Below are 17,500 nucleotides of genomic sequence, written 5' to 3' on the forward strand. Positions count from 1 at the left end.
AAAGTCACGCAGAATACAAATCTTAAGTTTTAAGCACCAGTTATTGTAATTCTTTATAGATATAAATTTCGTTAGAGGTGTACCATATAAAAAATACAACTTAAGCAAAATCATTTAATGTAGTAGCAAGACATGAGCTAATATAATACTGATAATAAATAATTTAGGTCAGAGGTTTAAGTTCAAGCTGAACCTGAGTCATTCATGCCCAGCTGAGGCTTGCACGCGCACCTGCAAATCGCCATTTCAGGGTAATTAACTGTCCAGTCTTTCCTATTTGTTTCTTGAAATATATTAAATTCCAGGCTAGTTTACATCAATGTACCCTGGTATATGTAGTTAAAACTCCCTGTAAAAATTACATAACATATTGAACTTTGTTTGCGTTTGTTGAAAGGGATACCAATACTGTAATTGTGCATGAAGCCGTAATTTTACTGTTCATTGACTCGGAGTTCCAAGGGTCATATCGGATATCGATGCAGCACTGCCAGATTTGAAATATATATAATTTTGATAATGATTTGTTCAGGAAATAACAGCATGGGGCTGTAGAGAGCACAGTCGTCGGGGGCAGAGAGAGAGGAGTTGGTCGGGGGAAGGGAAAAGATATGAACCTAATCAGTCAAGTGTTGTGGCAGGGAGGACGCTGGGGTGCTACTGTCAAGTCTGTCAACCCGGCAAAGCGAGCTGTGACGCGTGCAATAAGTATACTCAACCGAAGAAGGTGCTGCAGAGTCTCCCTGCTCGGTGTTCACAGAGGCCTCCACACCACTATCGTCAGGATGAGCGAGCAGAACGGTGTCCCAGAGGCGTCCTCGGTCCCCACAGCTGGCATTATTAGTAAGCAGATATTTAGGCTCTTTTTTTTTGTCTGGGTATTTTGTATTGTTCGCTCATATGTCAAAAGGTGTTTCATATGTATAAATTTTATTCTTTAATCAGGGCTTTAAACTACAAAGTTAGGCAGTTTTACATTTCACTCTCATTTCATGAACTTTTTCATGAGTAGTGACAGTGTTTAATGTTAATTGCAGAGAAACAACCATACTTTTCTCTTAAGACTCTTACATAATTTGCCCCAAATGCATTGAGACCCTCTGATTTCATGCCATTTTTTTAGAGGTAGCCCTGGACATATCATACAAACTTTTAACTCAATATAAACTTATGTTTTATATTCTAAGCATTTCAGTCATACTTTGCATGTCAAACTTTTTAGCTGCAGAATATAACCCAAAAGAATATTATGTTATTTTATAATTTGCACTGTAAAAAATGCATTAACCCATTGCAGACAGGTGTCATGATATACATGACATATAAGTTTTTACCCTGAAACGCAGTGTCAGGATGTACATGACAATAGTCAAAATGCCACATTTAACGAAGGAGAGTGAATTGCTATGTCTTTATTGTAATATGAGTAAAAATTCTATTTAGTGAGTTTTGATGATAATAATAATTAATTGAATTAAAATAATGAACAAAATAGGTGTAATATAAAATCCTAAACACAAGTAGCTCCACTTCCTCCTTTTTCATCCTCTTCCTCTAAAGTACAGATGATGAAGAATGTGCAAGCAGAAGGAAAAGAGGAAGGGGACTCAAACCATGCCCAGTGTCTATAATGTACCCCTGTGCCAATAAGGCTGCCTTGTGCTGTGGCACTCACAGTCATAAGCACAGGTTTTCTTCCTCTTCCCCATCGCTTCATGTTATCTACATTGTGGATTGTTAATTTTCATATTTATGTACAACAGTCCACAAATATGAAAGAATAAATTTGCTCTTTGCCCTCCCATAAAACTGCAATACTTCTATAACACATAATGTAAAGTAAATAATGAGCCGCTAAGAACCCTATACTACAATTGCAACGTTGCCTGTCATAGACACACATAATTTTCACAATACATAACACAAAAAGATTCTGAACACAAAAGTGGCTCTAGTTTTACAATGAGTGAATGAAAGAGATTGGGAAAGTTTGCAATATGTCACAAAGAGCTGCAACGCTCAGAAATAAAACCTGTCTGGGGTGCCGCATAGATGGCACTAGTGCCCATCTTGGGGACTGGGCAAGCAAATCTATCTCCATCTACAACTGGTTACCAAGGATAATTCTCCACCTGAATTACTGTACTAACTTTAAGTTGCATTTCTTAGTTTTATTTTAATTTCTAAGCTTTTTCACATATGCCAAGAGAAATTAAATAATTTAGCTGCAAGATATAACACAAAGGAATATCATGATTTTTCAGTTATTTTTTTACACTTTTTTTCTGGTATCTCTGAAAAAGGTTAGAAAATATAATGAAAGCTGAAAGAAAAGATTTGAAGTAGATACACCTATTCCGTAAATATAATCTTTGTTTTGACAGCAGTTTTCACAGTGCTAATTATAAAACACTTGTTATGATACAATATTCTTTTTGGGTGTATTCACCAGCAGAAGTGTAGTTCTTTAGTTTGGTATGATTCAAAAAGCTTAGAATGTAAAATAAAAGCTTGAAAGAACAAGTTGAAGTTAGCACAATGTATCCAGGATGAACACTCTAAAATTGCTTTATGCAACATGCCTTCACTTTTCTCACTCTCTTCCAGTTACTCATTGTAAAACTAGAGCTGTTCTTGTGTCTATCCTTTTTTTGTATTTTATTGTATAGAGAGACTTATATGTGTCATATGACAGACTCTATCAATGCTGCAGTTAACTAGAATTGTAGTTTAGTATCCATATCAGCTCATTATTTTCTTTAAATTCAGTGTGATAGAAGTATTGTTGTATGGGAGGACAAAAAGAAACTTTATTTTTCATATTTGTGCATGAACAAATAGAAAAAATATAACAATCCACAATGAAGAAGTAGGGAAGATGAAGGAAACTTGTGCTTAAGATTGTGAGTGCCAGAGTAAAAGGCATCCCTATTGACACAGGGACACATTATAGACACTGGGCATGTTTTGAGTCGCCTTCCTCTTCTCCTTCTACCTGCACATCCTTCATCAGAGTTCGGCAGCTTGTTGTTTTCCATCTCTCTATAAGGATAGTGCTTGCTTGAGACCGTGGATGGGTGCCATTCAAGTCTCTCTCTCTTGCTAGTGCTAGGAGAAAGTGGTGCCACATGGGTTTTGGATTTTAGGTGAAATCCATTTTGCTTGATATTACAGTAATTTTAGTAATTATGACTGCAATTGTCATCATCACTCACTCATTACAATAAAATAACAGTGATGCAAAATCCCCCAACATCATGTATGTCGTGACGCCTGTCTGCAATGGGTTAATAGCATATTCATGGACTTCCTTGACATTTCAGTAATTGGTGACGAGATCTTGAAAGGCCAAACTCGTGATACAAACACCCACTTTCTATCAAAGCACCTACACAGTTATGGTGTAAAAGTTCAAAGGGTGAGTTCATGTTTTATGTACACCTCATATTTTATGTAACAATAGGAATAGTCAATTCATAATTATTTTCTTTTCCTCTCTTTAGATTACAAAAAGCTAAAACAATTTAAACAGTGAAAAATTCCCTTAAGAAAATGGAAAATTATTTTCAGGTTTCTGTGATACCAGATGATGTCCCAACTATAGCAAAAGAAGTAGCCAAATTTTCCAGGGCATACACATTTGTCCTCACATCTGGTGGCATTGGTCCCACTCATGATGACCTTACGTTTGAGGGTAAGAACCATATTCCTTTTTATTTTTCCTGCTTTTATTGTTAGCTGTTATTTCATTGTTAAAGAAAAATTATTTTTTTCTTTTTACTCTCCTAATTCATAGTCATTTATCTTTTACCCTGTTTTATTATCAAATGTTTTTAAGAATTGACATATTTGTCATATTATATCAATTGTTAATCAATGTAGAACTTCTCAAACACAAATCTGCTTTAGATGAACTTAAGTTTAAGTTCCCTACATGTCTACCATTTTCCTGATAATAACTAGGTACAGCTACTGATTTCCATAAGAATCTTAGAATTGACAGCAAACCTTTTAATTTCTTTTATGATGATATAAAAAAAATTCTTACACCTGCAACAATTAGATTTGATTTACTAATTTACTTTTGTAACTTCTATTATCTTTTTGCTTATGTCCTGATGATGGATATCAATGGGGGTTGACAGTTTATGGTTAAGAAAGTGTTTGTCACTTGTCTACTGCTATCTGCTTCCTAAGAAAAGAAGGAACCACAACTTCTCAGCATCGCCAACTACAATGCAACTTGTTTACATGCACCCTGTCTTTAATGGGTTGAATAGCAATTTGCAGATGATAGGAAACTCACTATATTCTTTTCCATGTATTTACAGGAGTTGCAGCTGCTTTTGAAGAGAAAGTCCACCCACATCCATTGTTAGTTAAGCTTATAAGTGGGTTTTTCAAAACTGATGATCTCAGCTCTCCAGCTATGAAGATGGCTCACGTATGGTGAAAGATGGAACTGATAAGTTTCTAGTACTTATTAATGTATTATAGAATTAACCTGCCATTTTATTTGAATCTCAAATTTTGAGTTTAACTTAATAGAAAAATATTGTAAATAACTTTTCTTATATTGATTCATGATCTGTAATATCTTGGTATGAATATGTCAATACATTTTTTCCATTGTGTACCTCTATTGACCAATACAATTTTTCCATTGTGTACCTCTATTGACCAACAGATTCCTGAGAGTGCAGAGCTTCACTTTGGAGAGGATAAATCTAAGGGCGTTAAATCACGTTACCCAATAATTTCAGTGAAGAATGTGACAATATTTCCAGGAGTTCCACACCTCCTAGAGAGAGCCTTTGCTTTACTTGGAGAGGTAATGTTTTCTGAAACTATATTTGTGGCATATACTTTCGGTCAGTATGCTGCTGATAAAACTAAGTTTCAGTAGCATATTCATATAAAATTATATATGTGCCTATTATTTATAATACTATGATATAATATTATACATTGCTTTGTAAGATGCTTCTTTCAATTACTAGAATTTATTCAGTTTTCATTTTTACTTGCAGAAATTATTCCACAAACCCGGAATGGGTTTTAAAGTCCATCGTGTGTTCCTTACTGCTGATGAAGTAAGCATTGCAACATACTTGAATGACACTGTTGCCAAGTATCCATCAGTGTCCTTTGGCTCATATCCCAAGTTATTTCATAGGTCAGTATGAAGGTTTAATTCATATAATTTTTGAGCATGAAATATGTTTTTAATGCTGTAAATTTAGCCACATTAGCAGTACCAAAATCAAAATTACTTTTTTATATAGCAGATAAAAAACACAAGTTCAAGGCAAGATGTTTTGCTTTCTCCATTTAACATTTTTGATACATTGCAAATTAATATTTGTTTTTATTTTAGGGATATCATGCATACAAACATACCTATACAATAGTTGGGTACCATATTTTGGTTATTTGAATTACAGATATTATTGATGATAGAATATTAAAATTGGTATGTGAGTTTAAATGCTATACCAAGACAAAGAGAGACAATAAAAAAACAAACATAATTACACACTCATGTACACAGGCTGGTGATAATGAAGTATAAAATGAAGTAACATACAAGGCTAAACATCATATTTAAGAGAAAGAGAAAATGTGAACTTCATTATCCAATACTGCTTTTATTTATTCTAATATTTTAAGAAAGTCGATATTTATTTGTTACTCCCAGGCTGGACTGTGAAGAGAACCTCTTTCAAGAGTATAGTATGAACAGGTGGGATTATCTCTACCCAATATATTTTATTTCTACACTTGGCTGAGGATGTTTCAATACACAGATTACTGTAAACAATATCTATATTTCATAGCTTTCTGGTGCTTGTGACACATTTGATTGGGATTTGTACTGAAAAGCACCATCTTTGCATTATATCTAGAGTGTTGATGTCTAAGAGCAAATAGGACTTGGAAAAATCTTCATACAGTTCTCATTTTTCTTTAGTGTATATGGTACCTATTATTATTTTTCTATTGGTGAAAAGCTCTCTTCATTACTTAAGTGGTGGTCTTTACCCAGGCTCAAATATTCAACAAAGATCCTTCATGCATGAACTTGATGGTATGAGACAGTCTGTCAGAGGCTTAAGAATATCTTGAAGTCTGTCACCATTCTAGCAGCACAAATTGTAGCACACCAAAAAGACCGGTATAAGAGTTACCAAACCTGCTTCATAAGACCCACATAAAAGCTAAACCAGGTAGTTCAGTCAGAAGATTCAAATGGTGTGGTATGCCATTTATCTTGTCTTTTGGGTCAAGTTCAAAAAGATAGATTATACCAAAGTTTCTGGCTTTGTTCACATTCCACTAAGTACAGCACATCCTTTATGCTACATTTTCAGTGCTACACACCATTCCTACTGAGAGAAATAAACCTTTTTTTTTCTTTTTCTTAAACTGACTCTACTTCACAGGGTGTCTGACATGTATATTCATATTTTACAGAAAAGAGGACAAATTTCTGACATAATTGTCATGCATAGAGTGTCACACTAGAGATTTTCTTATAAAAGATGCATATGTGAAAGGAAAAGCAGATTTTCTTACTCTCCAACAACTAATACTTTTCAACTTTCAAGAGTTATGATTATATGAGTTTCTGTTTTGATTTATAATATGGTGTTTACTCAGGACTCTGATTTTCTAGTTATTCACTCTCTTGATATTCACTCTTAATGCACAAAGCACAAAAGAATACTGAACTCATAGGATCGAAAAATATGCACTCTTCACTTTTTTTCTTTTAACACAGATGAGTCTATAAGTTTTAGTCACCAAAAAATTAGTTAGTAGGCCTGCCTGCTATATGTTTATGTTTATATATGTTTATCTCCTTCCCTGATTTTTGGGGTTAAAAGTTTTTTTTTTTCATCTATTACTGTTATTATTATAATTAATGTTGGTTTTGTTATTGTTAGTATTGGAATTAGGATGGTATTAATTACAGTGATGATAGTAATAAAAAAAATATATTTCTGAAAATCCTAGACATGGGGTAAACAGGTGAGGTCAGCAAGACCAGCTTATTGACTTCTTGGTGACAAAATGCTTAAGGTTAACATGTTAACTTACTTAGTTGATGACTTGATAAGTGTCCTCACAGTTATGTGTTAACTTATCACAACATGTAAGGGACTTATTGGTTATTTTTTATGTAGACATTTTTGGAAGTGTTAATGTAATAATGTACCAACATCTGCAATTGATGGTGGTAATTACTGATTTAATTGTAGTATTCATGAGAAGGGGAGAGTATACTGAGAGATTGGACATGAATGGTTGTAAAGATTTGATTTAAAGATAAAACAAAAGACTTAATGATCTCATTTAAGAATCTTCCTAATCTTTTTTTCTTCTTTTGTGCAGTTACTACAAAACTAAGATTACTATGGAGGCACTGGAGGAGGAAGTATTAGAGGAAGCAGAGCAGTATTTCAAAAGCCAACTTGAAGGAGGTATGTTTTTGGATATTCCTGGTTCATTTCATTGCAAACAAATATTTGAATATAATGTATATATATTTTTTTTTATAATGATAAGAAAATAAAGTTGTATGTATATACATTTATCAATAGATTATTCCTGTTCTGTATTCTGCAATTCTTTTGTGTTCAGCAGGAAAATATATTTTGGTTTTATTACAATATTATCAAATTCTTTCATAACTAGGGACAGTGATAGATTACAAGGAAGACACTGTCTCTTCGCCATGGGAATACATCGATAATCTCTCTACAATAAATCCTTCTCTAGAAGCACCACTGCAAGAGGCACTGGATATCCTAAACCAGTGCTTTGACAAATACAGGTATTGAAAATCTCCCAATATTTATTGTGATTTTTTGGTAGAGTGATGAGCAAGATGAATATGAATCAACTATCCACATGTTTAATTGTTAGTACATGTTGCATGAATATTGGTTGAACCTCACTTGTCCAATATGGTAAGGCTTATTAGTCTTCTTCTTTCATGCAGTTTTAGTTCTGTTATGGAACTAGATTCAACCTATACTATATTCAGTTAATGTTATCATTTCCCTATTCTTTCCAGCCCTGAGGAGATCTGCATTTGTTATAATGGTGGGAAAGATTGTTTAGTTGTACTGCACCTGGCATATGCTATAATGCAGAAGAAGCATCCTGAAAATAAGCTTCAGGCTGTTTATATAACTGAACCCAAAGCTTTTCCACAAGTTACAGAATTTGTACAACATTCTATAAATAGGTATGTTATCAGCACTGAAAATGATTATGAGAAATAGTCAGATATGAATATACTTTTTTTCTTTCTTGTAAGCTCTTTTTGCTTTCTTTTCTTATCAATCATAATTAATAATTGGCATTTCTTTTCTTTTTTTCTTTCTTTCTTTCTTTCTTTCTTTCTTTCTTTCTTTACAGGTATGACTTGGACTGTGATATTATACCGGGGCCCATGAAGACAGCTTTAGCAAAAGTACTTGAAAATAGACCAAAGATCAAAGCAATGATTATGGGCACTCGTCGTAGTGATCCATACTCTGGTAAGCTGTTCTTAGTCTTTTCACACTACTTAATTATGGTAAGGTTACATTTTGAGATATTTTATTTTCACGTTCTTTTCAATATTCGTATTATATCCTGTTACTTATATTTTCTTTAATTATTTTTCTATTTTGTTGTTTTATTTTCTTCTCAGCCTGAAGATTGTAATTAGTGTTGCTTTACAAATATTGATAATTTTTTCCAACATTTGCACTAGTGAACCAAAGTTTGCCCTATTTTCAGATGAGTTAGACTTTTTCTCACCAACGGACAAGGATTGGCCAGCAATGATGCGGGTCAGTCCCATTCTCAATTGGAAATACAGTAACGTTTGGGATTTCATTCGAGGCCTTTATCTCCCATACTGTCCTCTGTATGATCGTGGGTAAGTGCCAAGATAAAAATTATATTATAAACTTCATAGTGGTCATGTATAATCCTTACTGTATAACCTGCCTTGACCTAAATTATATGACTGAGGGATGAAGAAAATAGAAACTTGGAAGGAGTCGATTTGATTGATTCACAGTACAGTATATTCATTGATAGTGATTTTCGGGCTTCAGGATTACTTAATAAATGCTGAGAATTGAAGTAAATTTTTTTATCTGTTGTCATTATTTCTAATTATACTAATTCCCATCAGATATACATCACTAGGAAGCCAGGACAACACATTACCCAACCCTCTGCTGGAGACAAGAGATCGTATTGGTCAGGTGGTGTACCTTCCTGCATATACCCTCAAGGAAGAGGACATGGAACGTAAAGGTCGCATCTCAAGTAAACATTGAAAAAGTTTGCTTTATGATGATACCAGTCTTTTGTATTTTCATAAAATACTTAAACCTTGCCATTGGATGCTACTAGAGATAATGTTGAACTATAACATTTCTACAATTTCTAATTTTGGTAAATTAGAATAAGCTTTCCAATTTTCACATTTTTCATGTTGTTGTTTCTGTACTTTTATTCTTCTATGTCCTGTCAGTTTTCTCACTTTTTATTATACTATAATCCAATTCCTTTAGACTTTATTTGTCTATTTTACTTTTACCACTAAATTCAGAATTTTTAATCTATACGTGATGGGGCAGATATTTGCCTGGCAATATAGTAAGGGCACACACCTTCCTGCCAGGCAATTTTCCGGCTGAACCTCTCATAGCAGAATTCACCCATCCTGTTCTAAGGGGTAACTAAAAGAGAGGTGTTGATTGGATGTCTAATGTTTTTTAAGTAACAGATTATTTTTTATCCAAGAAACTTGTAAAACATACAATAATTTGACAATTGTATTAAGTGTATTAACTATTAGAAATGTGAAAATATGTAAACCCATTTTATTTATGGAGGTGTAGCAACCCTTTCTGTCTGTACCAAAACTTTTTTTTTGAATTTCAATATTATGTGGGTTTTTAGGACTTTTTAACATTAGACAATAAGATCACCATTTATATTGTAAAAAGTAAAAAGGGCATGATCCCCATCAACAGTTTCCTTCAGTCCAAGAATCTATGATTATAGTTCAGTGTATTTATAGTCATTGTTAATGGTATTTTGAATAGAAAATACCATATCTTTGAATTTTATAATTGTAAAAGACATTTAATTACTGTTTCTTAATGCAAGATATAATGATATTACAGTATCACCTATCCATAAGATTAATAGCATTTCAGCATTTACACTTTTATTATTGATGTCATTGAAACAGGCATTATCGTGTCATCAGATTTTATAGTTGTTAAGAGTTATTTATTTTCTCTTTCTCAATACTTAATTTGATATTATGGTAACTTTATTATTATAAGTAAAGTTGACTATCAGATGAAAAAGGACACTCTTGACATGTAATAATTAATTACATGAAAATCAGTAGCTACCTCTAGCTTTTAGTTGAACTCAGAGATTATATTATTTTCCTTTGATTTCTCCGTTATTCAATTTCATGTCCAAAAATGTTGATAAATAGAGATTATATACAAATTTAAGTTGCTGTTATAGTAACATATTTTTGTAACATAAAATCATATCAGTGTTATTTTTTACATGCAAAAATATTTTTGTATTATTTAAGAAAAGGGATTCACAAAATAATTTCCCAGTTTTATGACAGTACTTATGTTGCTTTTAAGTAAACTCAGGAGAAGTAATGTGGTATCTAATGGCACTTGAATATTTTACCTCAGTCTGTGCACAAGGTAATTTTCTGGGTATGATATTGGTGCATATATTTCAGAGCAGCAGGGCTCTTGTATTCTAAGTTTATTGTATTATTCAGATGTATTTTTTTCCACATACATTGCTTGAATAAATACAGGATCTATCTGTAGTTGTTGATAGGCTGTGGAGTATTAGTAGTTACAATTGATTGATGTTGATTAGGATTTATACTTCTAATTTCTAGAATAAACAAGGCATGTTCCTTTGAGATTATGTAACCTTCATGCTGGTAATGTACTGAAGTTAATTGATTCAGTTTATTGAATAAGAAATACATCTTGTTAATTCAAGTTTGAGTAAAAAGGCATATTATTCAGCATTATCAGTATACAAAAGATGATATCAAAAACATGTCAGGTATTATGAGATTGAATGATTTCTAATCAGAAAACTTGCATATGAAACTTTTGTTTACATATTTTGTGTTACTGTCATGTATTAGTACCAGATGTATAAAAAGTGCCTTATAGCCTTCAGTAAACTAAACAATCTAGCATCATTTTCCATATGGCAATTGATGCTACAGCATATATATTTTCCCTATTGTAAGTGATGTTCTCATAAGCAATAACACATATGCACAATTGTTGAAGGAATATATAGATAATATGAAATGGTGATGTATGTGGTCTTCAGCTTTATTCATGTAGCATTGGGAGTGATTTGTTCAAATCAAAATTTCTTTAATTCTGCAGGATATTTACTATTACTGCAAAAGTTAAAATTGAAGATAAAGATATATATTGATTATTTGGTAAAATGAGTTCAATATGTATATACATATATTTCAGAAATGTTGAACTTAAAACCTAAAATGTTATTATTAATATAAAACTTGTGTAAAAAAGAAATCTTGTTTTGTCATTGTGGAGATTCCTCACTGTTTGTGTAACTTTTAGTCCATATTTCATACAACCTATATGGAAGACTGAGGCAGAAATTTTGGATAGTCCATACCTTTATTCTTAAACTGAGCTTATCATGATGATTGATTTAGGTATGGGTACAAATTAACATAACCAGATATATTGTTGAATTTACTAAACCTGTAAGTCTTGCCACCTGGAGCCTAATGCTACTCCCACAGGCTAGAAAACAAGTGTGAGATCTCTCAGAGTGCCTTTCACTTGCCTGATTCAATGGGGTGATATTTTTTTTGTATTTGTTTACATCATTTTTAAATATCTATGGAAGTAGAACCCCTACAGGTATATCCATACCTAGCAATGTAAAATGTGTGTTGAGGGAGAGATCATGACAAGATAGGATTTCATTTGGCGTGAACGAAATACTCCCATGACATGATATTACTTCATCTGGATGGGTTAAGGAATAAATTAGGCTATGCTGTACATCTTCTATCTGTTACCAGTTCTAAAGGGTTATCTACCTCTAGACATTGTAAAGCTAAAAAACTACTCCATGGTATTGAGGTGTAAGCAGCTGCTGTTCCAGTTCTTTGGATATTGTTTTGGAGATGTCACACCAGTAGTCTTTTAAAATTAGTCATTCCTTACCTATTTAATGATAATTAACTTAGAAGTAATTCTAGTCAATGGTATTATTAACCAAAAAATGCATTACTTGTTCTGAATAAAAGATCTCACAATAATAGTTAACATAGCATCTCTGTCTTTATGGACTTGCTCATTAGCCTGAGAATGTTGTCTATCCCAGAGGTTTTTAAATCTTGTGCTCCATTACTAATTAAAAAGTTTTAAAGACCTTTTCAAAGAGTAAATGAAATACATACAGGATATATATTTTTTCCATTTCATTATCAACTTTATTATTGTTCTGAGTGAAGTACAGTTATTTTTAGGACTAGTTTTAGAAAAAAGCTTTTTAAAAAATATATTTGAAACTTTTCACCATATACAAAATACAAGTAATGTCTCTCAAAAATTGCTGTGCTGCTTCAGACTCTTGGTTGTTGGAATGGGATAAATCTATAATTTCAATGAATTTCTAAGGAAAATAGACTAGTTATCTGACTTGAAATGTAACCACTGACCTAAACATCTAGGAAATCAGCAATCAGCAGTATAAATTTTGTTAATTAGATGTCTAAACAATAAATCAACATATACATAAATATTTTTCTACTGTAAGACATTATGTGTATATAATTTAAAAACATTAACATTTATACCTGTATACATCATTATATATCGATTCCATACAACCATACTTGACCTAAAAATATTTATTTCAATAAAAATAATGATACATATAAAATAAAAATAGTATAACAAATTATACTATCACATTTCGACTAGATGAACCAGGTTCATGTCATAGAAGCGCAAGAGAATAAAATACCAAAATGACTCGATACCAGTAAAGCTATAGGAGTTTCAGATGCTTGAATATAAATATAAATGCTCAAATTTCATACAGGGGGATCATGTTCATCATTCTGAAAACAATAACAGAGCTTCAGGTGCCAGACAATAGTTGAAACTGAAGAAAACAGGTGGTCTCCTAGTATCTGCTCTGCTGAGGCCCTTTGGTCTTCCCAGCCTTCCCAATTGTTTGTTTTTACCAAAATCATCACTTCCTCTGCTTGTTCCTGGAAAAAGAATTGACAAGTATGTCTAAATATGGACAAGAGCTAAGAATTAAATGTTCTTTCTTTAATCTATGGTAAAATCTTTCAATAGGAAACTGAATGTCTGATGCTGATATAAGGAGTCATGAATATGTAATGTACAATATGTGTATAATTATCTTCTTATTCACTTTCCTTATTTTTTGCATATTTCATTCTCTACAGTGACCAAATGCTTACCAAAGAAAGAGTTTAGTCCATAATTTAACAAAAAGGGGAAAAAAAAATCCATGTTTCATTTTAGAATTATTTAAAATAGTAGCTCTATAAAGGAACATTACAGAGTACCTACCTTTCCCACTTTGTGTATAAGTGCATCTTCAAGTATACTGATTCTTGATTCCAGTCCATCCCTTGGTATTGTATTCTGGTTATCTTGTACACAAGTTTCAGTTAGGTTTTCTACACCATCATCACTTAAAGTTGTGTCCAGGATGTTTACAAAGTCATTTACTTCCTGGAATTTTAAGGATACATCTTGAATAAATGGATTATCTAATGGCAATTCAGAATCAGTACCATTCGTTATACAACCATTTGTGGTAGCTTTTGCTTTTACTTCTTTTTCAGGTCCATATTCATAATCAAAGGTGCTTTCTGTGCTTCTAATATTTTTGGTCTTTACTTCTAGACAATCAGTCTCAAAGTCTCTCTCCTGAAGCCTTTTTTGTCGTCTTCTCTCCCTGGCAGAGAAGGTAGAGGAAGCTGATGGACTGCTTTCAGCTGTGGCAACAGGGGAAGAGGAATCATGTTGAGGAAAACAATCTTCAGAAGTAACAAATTTTTCCTGGTTTGTACTTGGATCTAGAACTGAGTTCTTGTTATGATGGCGACGTCTGCGTGATTTTGAACCCTGACCTGCAGATGGTAATTCATCATTTCCTTGCCTTTTGCAATGGCACTCCTTGACCCCACTTGGCTTAGATTCGACTTTTGATCTGCTTTCCAATTTCATCTTATCACCAGAGATCTGCAGAGACTCAAATTCAGGAAATATTTCACAAAATCTCCTGGCACCATGGTTGGGTCTGATCACTTCCTCCTTCTTTTTGTCTTCATGTACTTTTTCTTCCAAGTACATGCAACCTCCATTCTTCCTTTTATCATTTACAGAAATATTCTCTTTTCTAGGATTTAAATGCTGATTACAGTCTTCCTCTGTAGGCTTTTGAACCACATTTGATTGCACAGGCTGCTTTGTGTCCTTTAGGAAGGCTGAAATATGGCCCTTCACAAATGATCTGTGAAGGATTTGTGACGTGCTAGGTCTTAGGTCTGATGTGCGATTAAGCATGTCAGAAATCAGGCACTGCAGATCTTCACTATATACTCTGGATATGCCTCCAATCTGTGGAAAATTATTAAACATTAATTTTTACAACAGAAAAAACACTATTGTAGGTGAATGCAAACTATTGTAGATATATTATAAAAATAAACACACAAAAAGTAATTCAATCCATCAGATACAATAAAAAGAATCAGAAAAAAAGTTCAGCTTTGGCAATTAAAATTAATATCCACAAATGTATTTATCATTCACAAATGCATGTCACTCCTAAAATTAACAGTACATGATACACTATACTATACATGTCTGTGTCTCTGTCTGTGTTTCTGTCTGTGTTTCTGTCTTTGTCTGTCTCTGTCTTTGTCTTTGTCTCTGTCTCTCTCTACATTTTTTTTTTTTTTTTTTTTTTAAACATCAACAAATTTGAAATATTTGTGTCGGAAGGAAATGCATAATGAACATAATTAACCCTCTCTGGACGGGTGGTACACCACGGGTACCGCGCATTCAAGGCCCATTCGCTGGGTGCCGTCATACAGCATCGTTTATTTAATTGATTTAGGCCTATGCGTTCGAGAGCCCCGGCATTGTAACATGCAAGGCTGGAATGCCCCTAGCATGAATGGGTTAAGGAACCTAATGGTCAATTTAAATTCTTGATTGTCTACCTAATAATATCTTGGTTATAAACACAGGTTTCATGATATCTGTATCCCTTTACCCATGCCATATAAGGAGGAATCCCAAGTCCTACTTACTCGGTAATCTCCAAGACCTTCAATCATACAACTCACCTTGCCATGTGATATTTTGTAAATGAGACCAGACATGTTTCTAGCATGGAATGCATGTTTCAATGTCACAAGCTCATATAGGCAACACCCTAAAGCCCATATATCTGACTTATAGTTGTATGGAAGACCAGCAAACAGTTCAGGACTCTAGGAAACAAAGAGAAAACGTCTTTAAGAATCTTAATAAGGTTCCTCAAAATTTTGCTTCTATATATCAAATTGGTTTTGTGATTATATCCATTTCATCCCCAAATATATTTATACACTCACCATATAATATGGAGTACCTATCATAGTAGTGGCCATATCGATGGAAGACCCCAATATTCGAGCAATGCCAAAATCACCAAGTTTTATAAGACCTGAACGAGTAAGGAAGATGTTTTGAGTCTTCAGGTCCCTATGTAAAATATTGTGACTGTGGAGGTACTGGAAATAGGAAAAAAAAATGCTAGTAAATATTCATCATTAAAATACTTACAGCTCTGCATTATCTATAATATATTAACCCACACAGGACGGGTGGTACAGCATGTGTACCGCGCATTCAAAAGCCCAGTTGCCGGGCGGCACAGTATTGTGCCAGCCATTCAATTGATTTAGGCCTAATAATTCGAACGCCCCGGCATTTGGACATTCTAGGCTAGAATTCCCCCGTCGGGAATGGGTTAATGGTATGCTGCATCATCTCATAACAGTAATATTTCTCAGATGACTATTGTGCATTTTGTGCAATATCTTATAATTTCATGAATTACAGACAACTCATACTAACTATACTAATTTGTTTTTGCACTAAACACCTACCTGCAATGCCATTGTTATCTGTATGAACCAACGAATAACACGTTGTTCTGAAAACAACTTGCCATTTTGCTGTTTGATGCAAGTGAAGAGATCTCCTCCTTCACAATATCCCATCAGAAGATGCAACTGGTAATTGAGCTCAAAAGAACCCTAAAAATTTAAGGATAATATTATATTTTGTTGAAAAAATAAAGAATGAAGTTAATTATATACTCATTGTTCTTGCAAGAAAATGGCAACTCTCATGAGTATTCTATGAATGACTTTAATGGTCATGGTGTGGTATGCCCAGAGGTGTTACTGTTCTTCCATAGCTTAGGTAACTAATTGGTTCAAATTAAATTATTAACACTAAGTGTGTTCATCATTTATAAGCAGAGCTGTTCCTCTGTACAAAATAATCTTTACAACACAATAAAGAAATAATTAATAAGCTTAATTAAAATAAAACACAATCCTTTACTCTATGTGATACTTGTTTTATATTTCAACTTCCCTTTAAAACCCTTATTCCTTTAATCCTTGAATTTTTATGTACTATTTTACTATTATATACAGAATAATTATAAAATGTGAACACTGCTAATAAATTAATAGCAATACTGACACTATATGAACCAGTCAGGTCCTGAAAAGAGTCATGGTTTCTGGTCTAATTTAGCATAAGAAGAATATAGCAAAGTCATATACTATAAACTTTAAACTTGCATGCTATTGTTATATCAATATGAAAGTTGGGTCTTAGTAAATCACAGATAAGTAATAAAAAAAACTCTAAGAGTTTTGACAATTATATCCTTATATAAAAGCAAAAACAAGTTTGGTTAGATACCTTATATGATACAATGTTAGGATGTTTTAAGCTTGCAAGGAGACGGACCTCTTGCCGTGCTGCTTCAGCCTCTTGGTCATTGGAATGTGATAAATCTACCTGAAATTATTCAAAAGAAAACTTAGCAATTTCAAAAGTCAATCATATTCATGGAAAGGGATAAGGTATATTTACATATCAGCCGATGAAACTGTGTAATGATGTATGAATTTACTATCATAGCTACATACAGATTTCAGAACCAAGTACTTCTGGTCACTTCGTTTCCTGACCAACCACACAGTGCCATAGGTCCCTCTGCCAATCTCGCGAAGTACCTCGATGCCATCCATTTTCTGTGAATGGAAAAATCTAGATCACCCCCAAATCTATTACATTCATCAGAAAAT

At 33.2% G+C, this 17,500-nt stretch overlaps 2 protein-coding genes across 4 annotated transcripts in view; one reads left to right on the forward strand and one right to left on the reverse strand.

Moving 5' to 3' along the window:
- The first annotated feature begins 132 nt into the window (after positions 1-132).
- Positions 133-11,627, forward strand: LOC122258992 (bifunctional FAD diphosphatase/FAD synthase-like). Of its 2 annotated transcripts, XM_043025397.2 has the most exons (13): positions 133-251; positions 642-843; positions 3,324-3,418; positions 3,571-3,694; positions 4,332-4,444; positions 4,688-4,831; positions 5,031-5,176; positions 7,396-7,484; positions 7,699-7,837; positions 8,081-8,254; positions 8,428-8,549; positions 8,794-8,935; positions 9,197-11,627. In XM_043025397.2, exons 2-13 carry the CDS (start codon positions 786-788, stop codon positions 9,342-9,344), a joined length of 1,494 nt encoding a protein of 497 aa, XP_042881331.2. In that variant the 5' UTR covers positions 133-251; positions 642-785; the 3' UTR covers positions 9,345-11,627. The 2 variants fall into 2 exon arrangements, with proteins under 2 accessions (XP_042881331.2, XP_042881330.2); XM_043025396.2 differs by lacking the exon at positions 133-251 and having other exon boundaries at positions 531-843.
- A 912-nt stretch (positions 11,628-12,539) lies between these two features.
- LOC122258991 (uncharacterized) overlaps positions 12,540-17,500 on the reverse strand; it is a 13,371-nt gene continuing 8,410 nt past the window's right edge. For both annotated transcript variants that reach the window (XM_086548030.1, XM_043025394.2), the window contains exons 3-9: positions 17,342-17,446; positions 17,112-17,210; positions 16,280-16,429; positions 15,743-15,901; positions 15,473-15,619; positions 13,680-14,735; positions 12,540-13,348 (exon numbers count right to left, since the gene is read on the reverse strand). In XM_086548030.1, coding sequence (XP_086404156.1) covers positions 13,169-13,348; positions 13,680-14,735; positions 15,473-15,619; positions 15,743-15,901; positions 16,280-16,429; positions 17,112-17,210; positions 17,342-17,446 — 1,896 coding nt within the window. In that variant the 3' untranslated portion in view covers positions 12,540-13,168. The remainder of the gene's footprint in view (positions 13,349-13,679; positions 14,736-15,472; positions 15,620-15,742; positions 15,902-16,279; positions 16,430-17,111; positions 17,211-17,341; positions 17,447-17,500) is intronic.

Source organism: Penaeus japonicus, unplaced genomic scaffold (genome assembly GCF_977035675.1).
Source record: "Penaeus japonicus unplaced genomic scaffold, GWHDUDI00000001_assembly GWHDUDI00000002, whole genome shotgun sequence".
Lineage (NCBI taxonomy): Eukaryota > Metazoa > Arthropoda > Malacostraca > Decapoda > Penaeidae > Penaeus > Penaeus japonicus.

Bases quoted from the DNA above. Each gene is read 5' to 3' on its own strand.
- LOC122258992 (XM_043025396.2), top strand. From the start codon at position 612: ATGAACCTAATCAGTCAAGTGTTGTGGCAGGGAGGACGCTGGGGTGCT. The intron at 4,445-4,687 runs GTATGGTGAAAG...ATTGACCAACAG, and splicing joins CAGCTATGAAGATGGCTCAC to ATTCCTGAGAGTGCAGAGCT. The intron at 8,550-8,793 runs GTAAGCTGTTCT...CCCTATTTTCAG, and splicing joins TCGTAGTGATCCATACTCTG to ATGAGTTAGACTTTTTCTCA.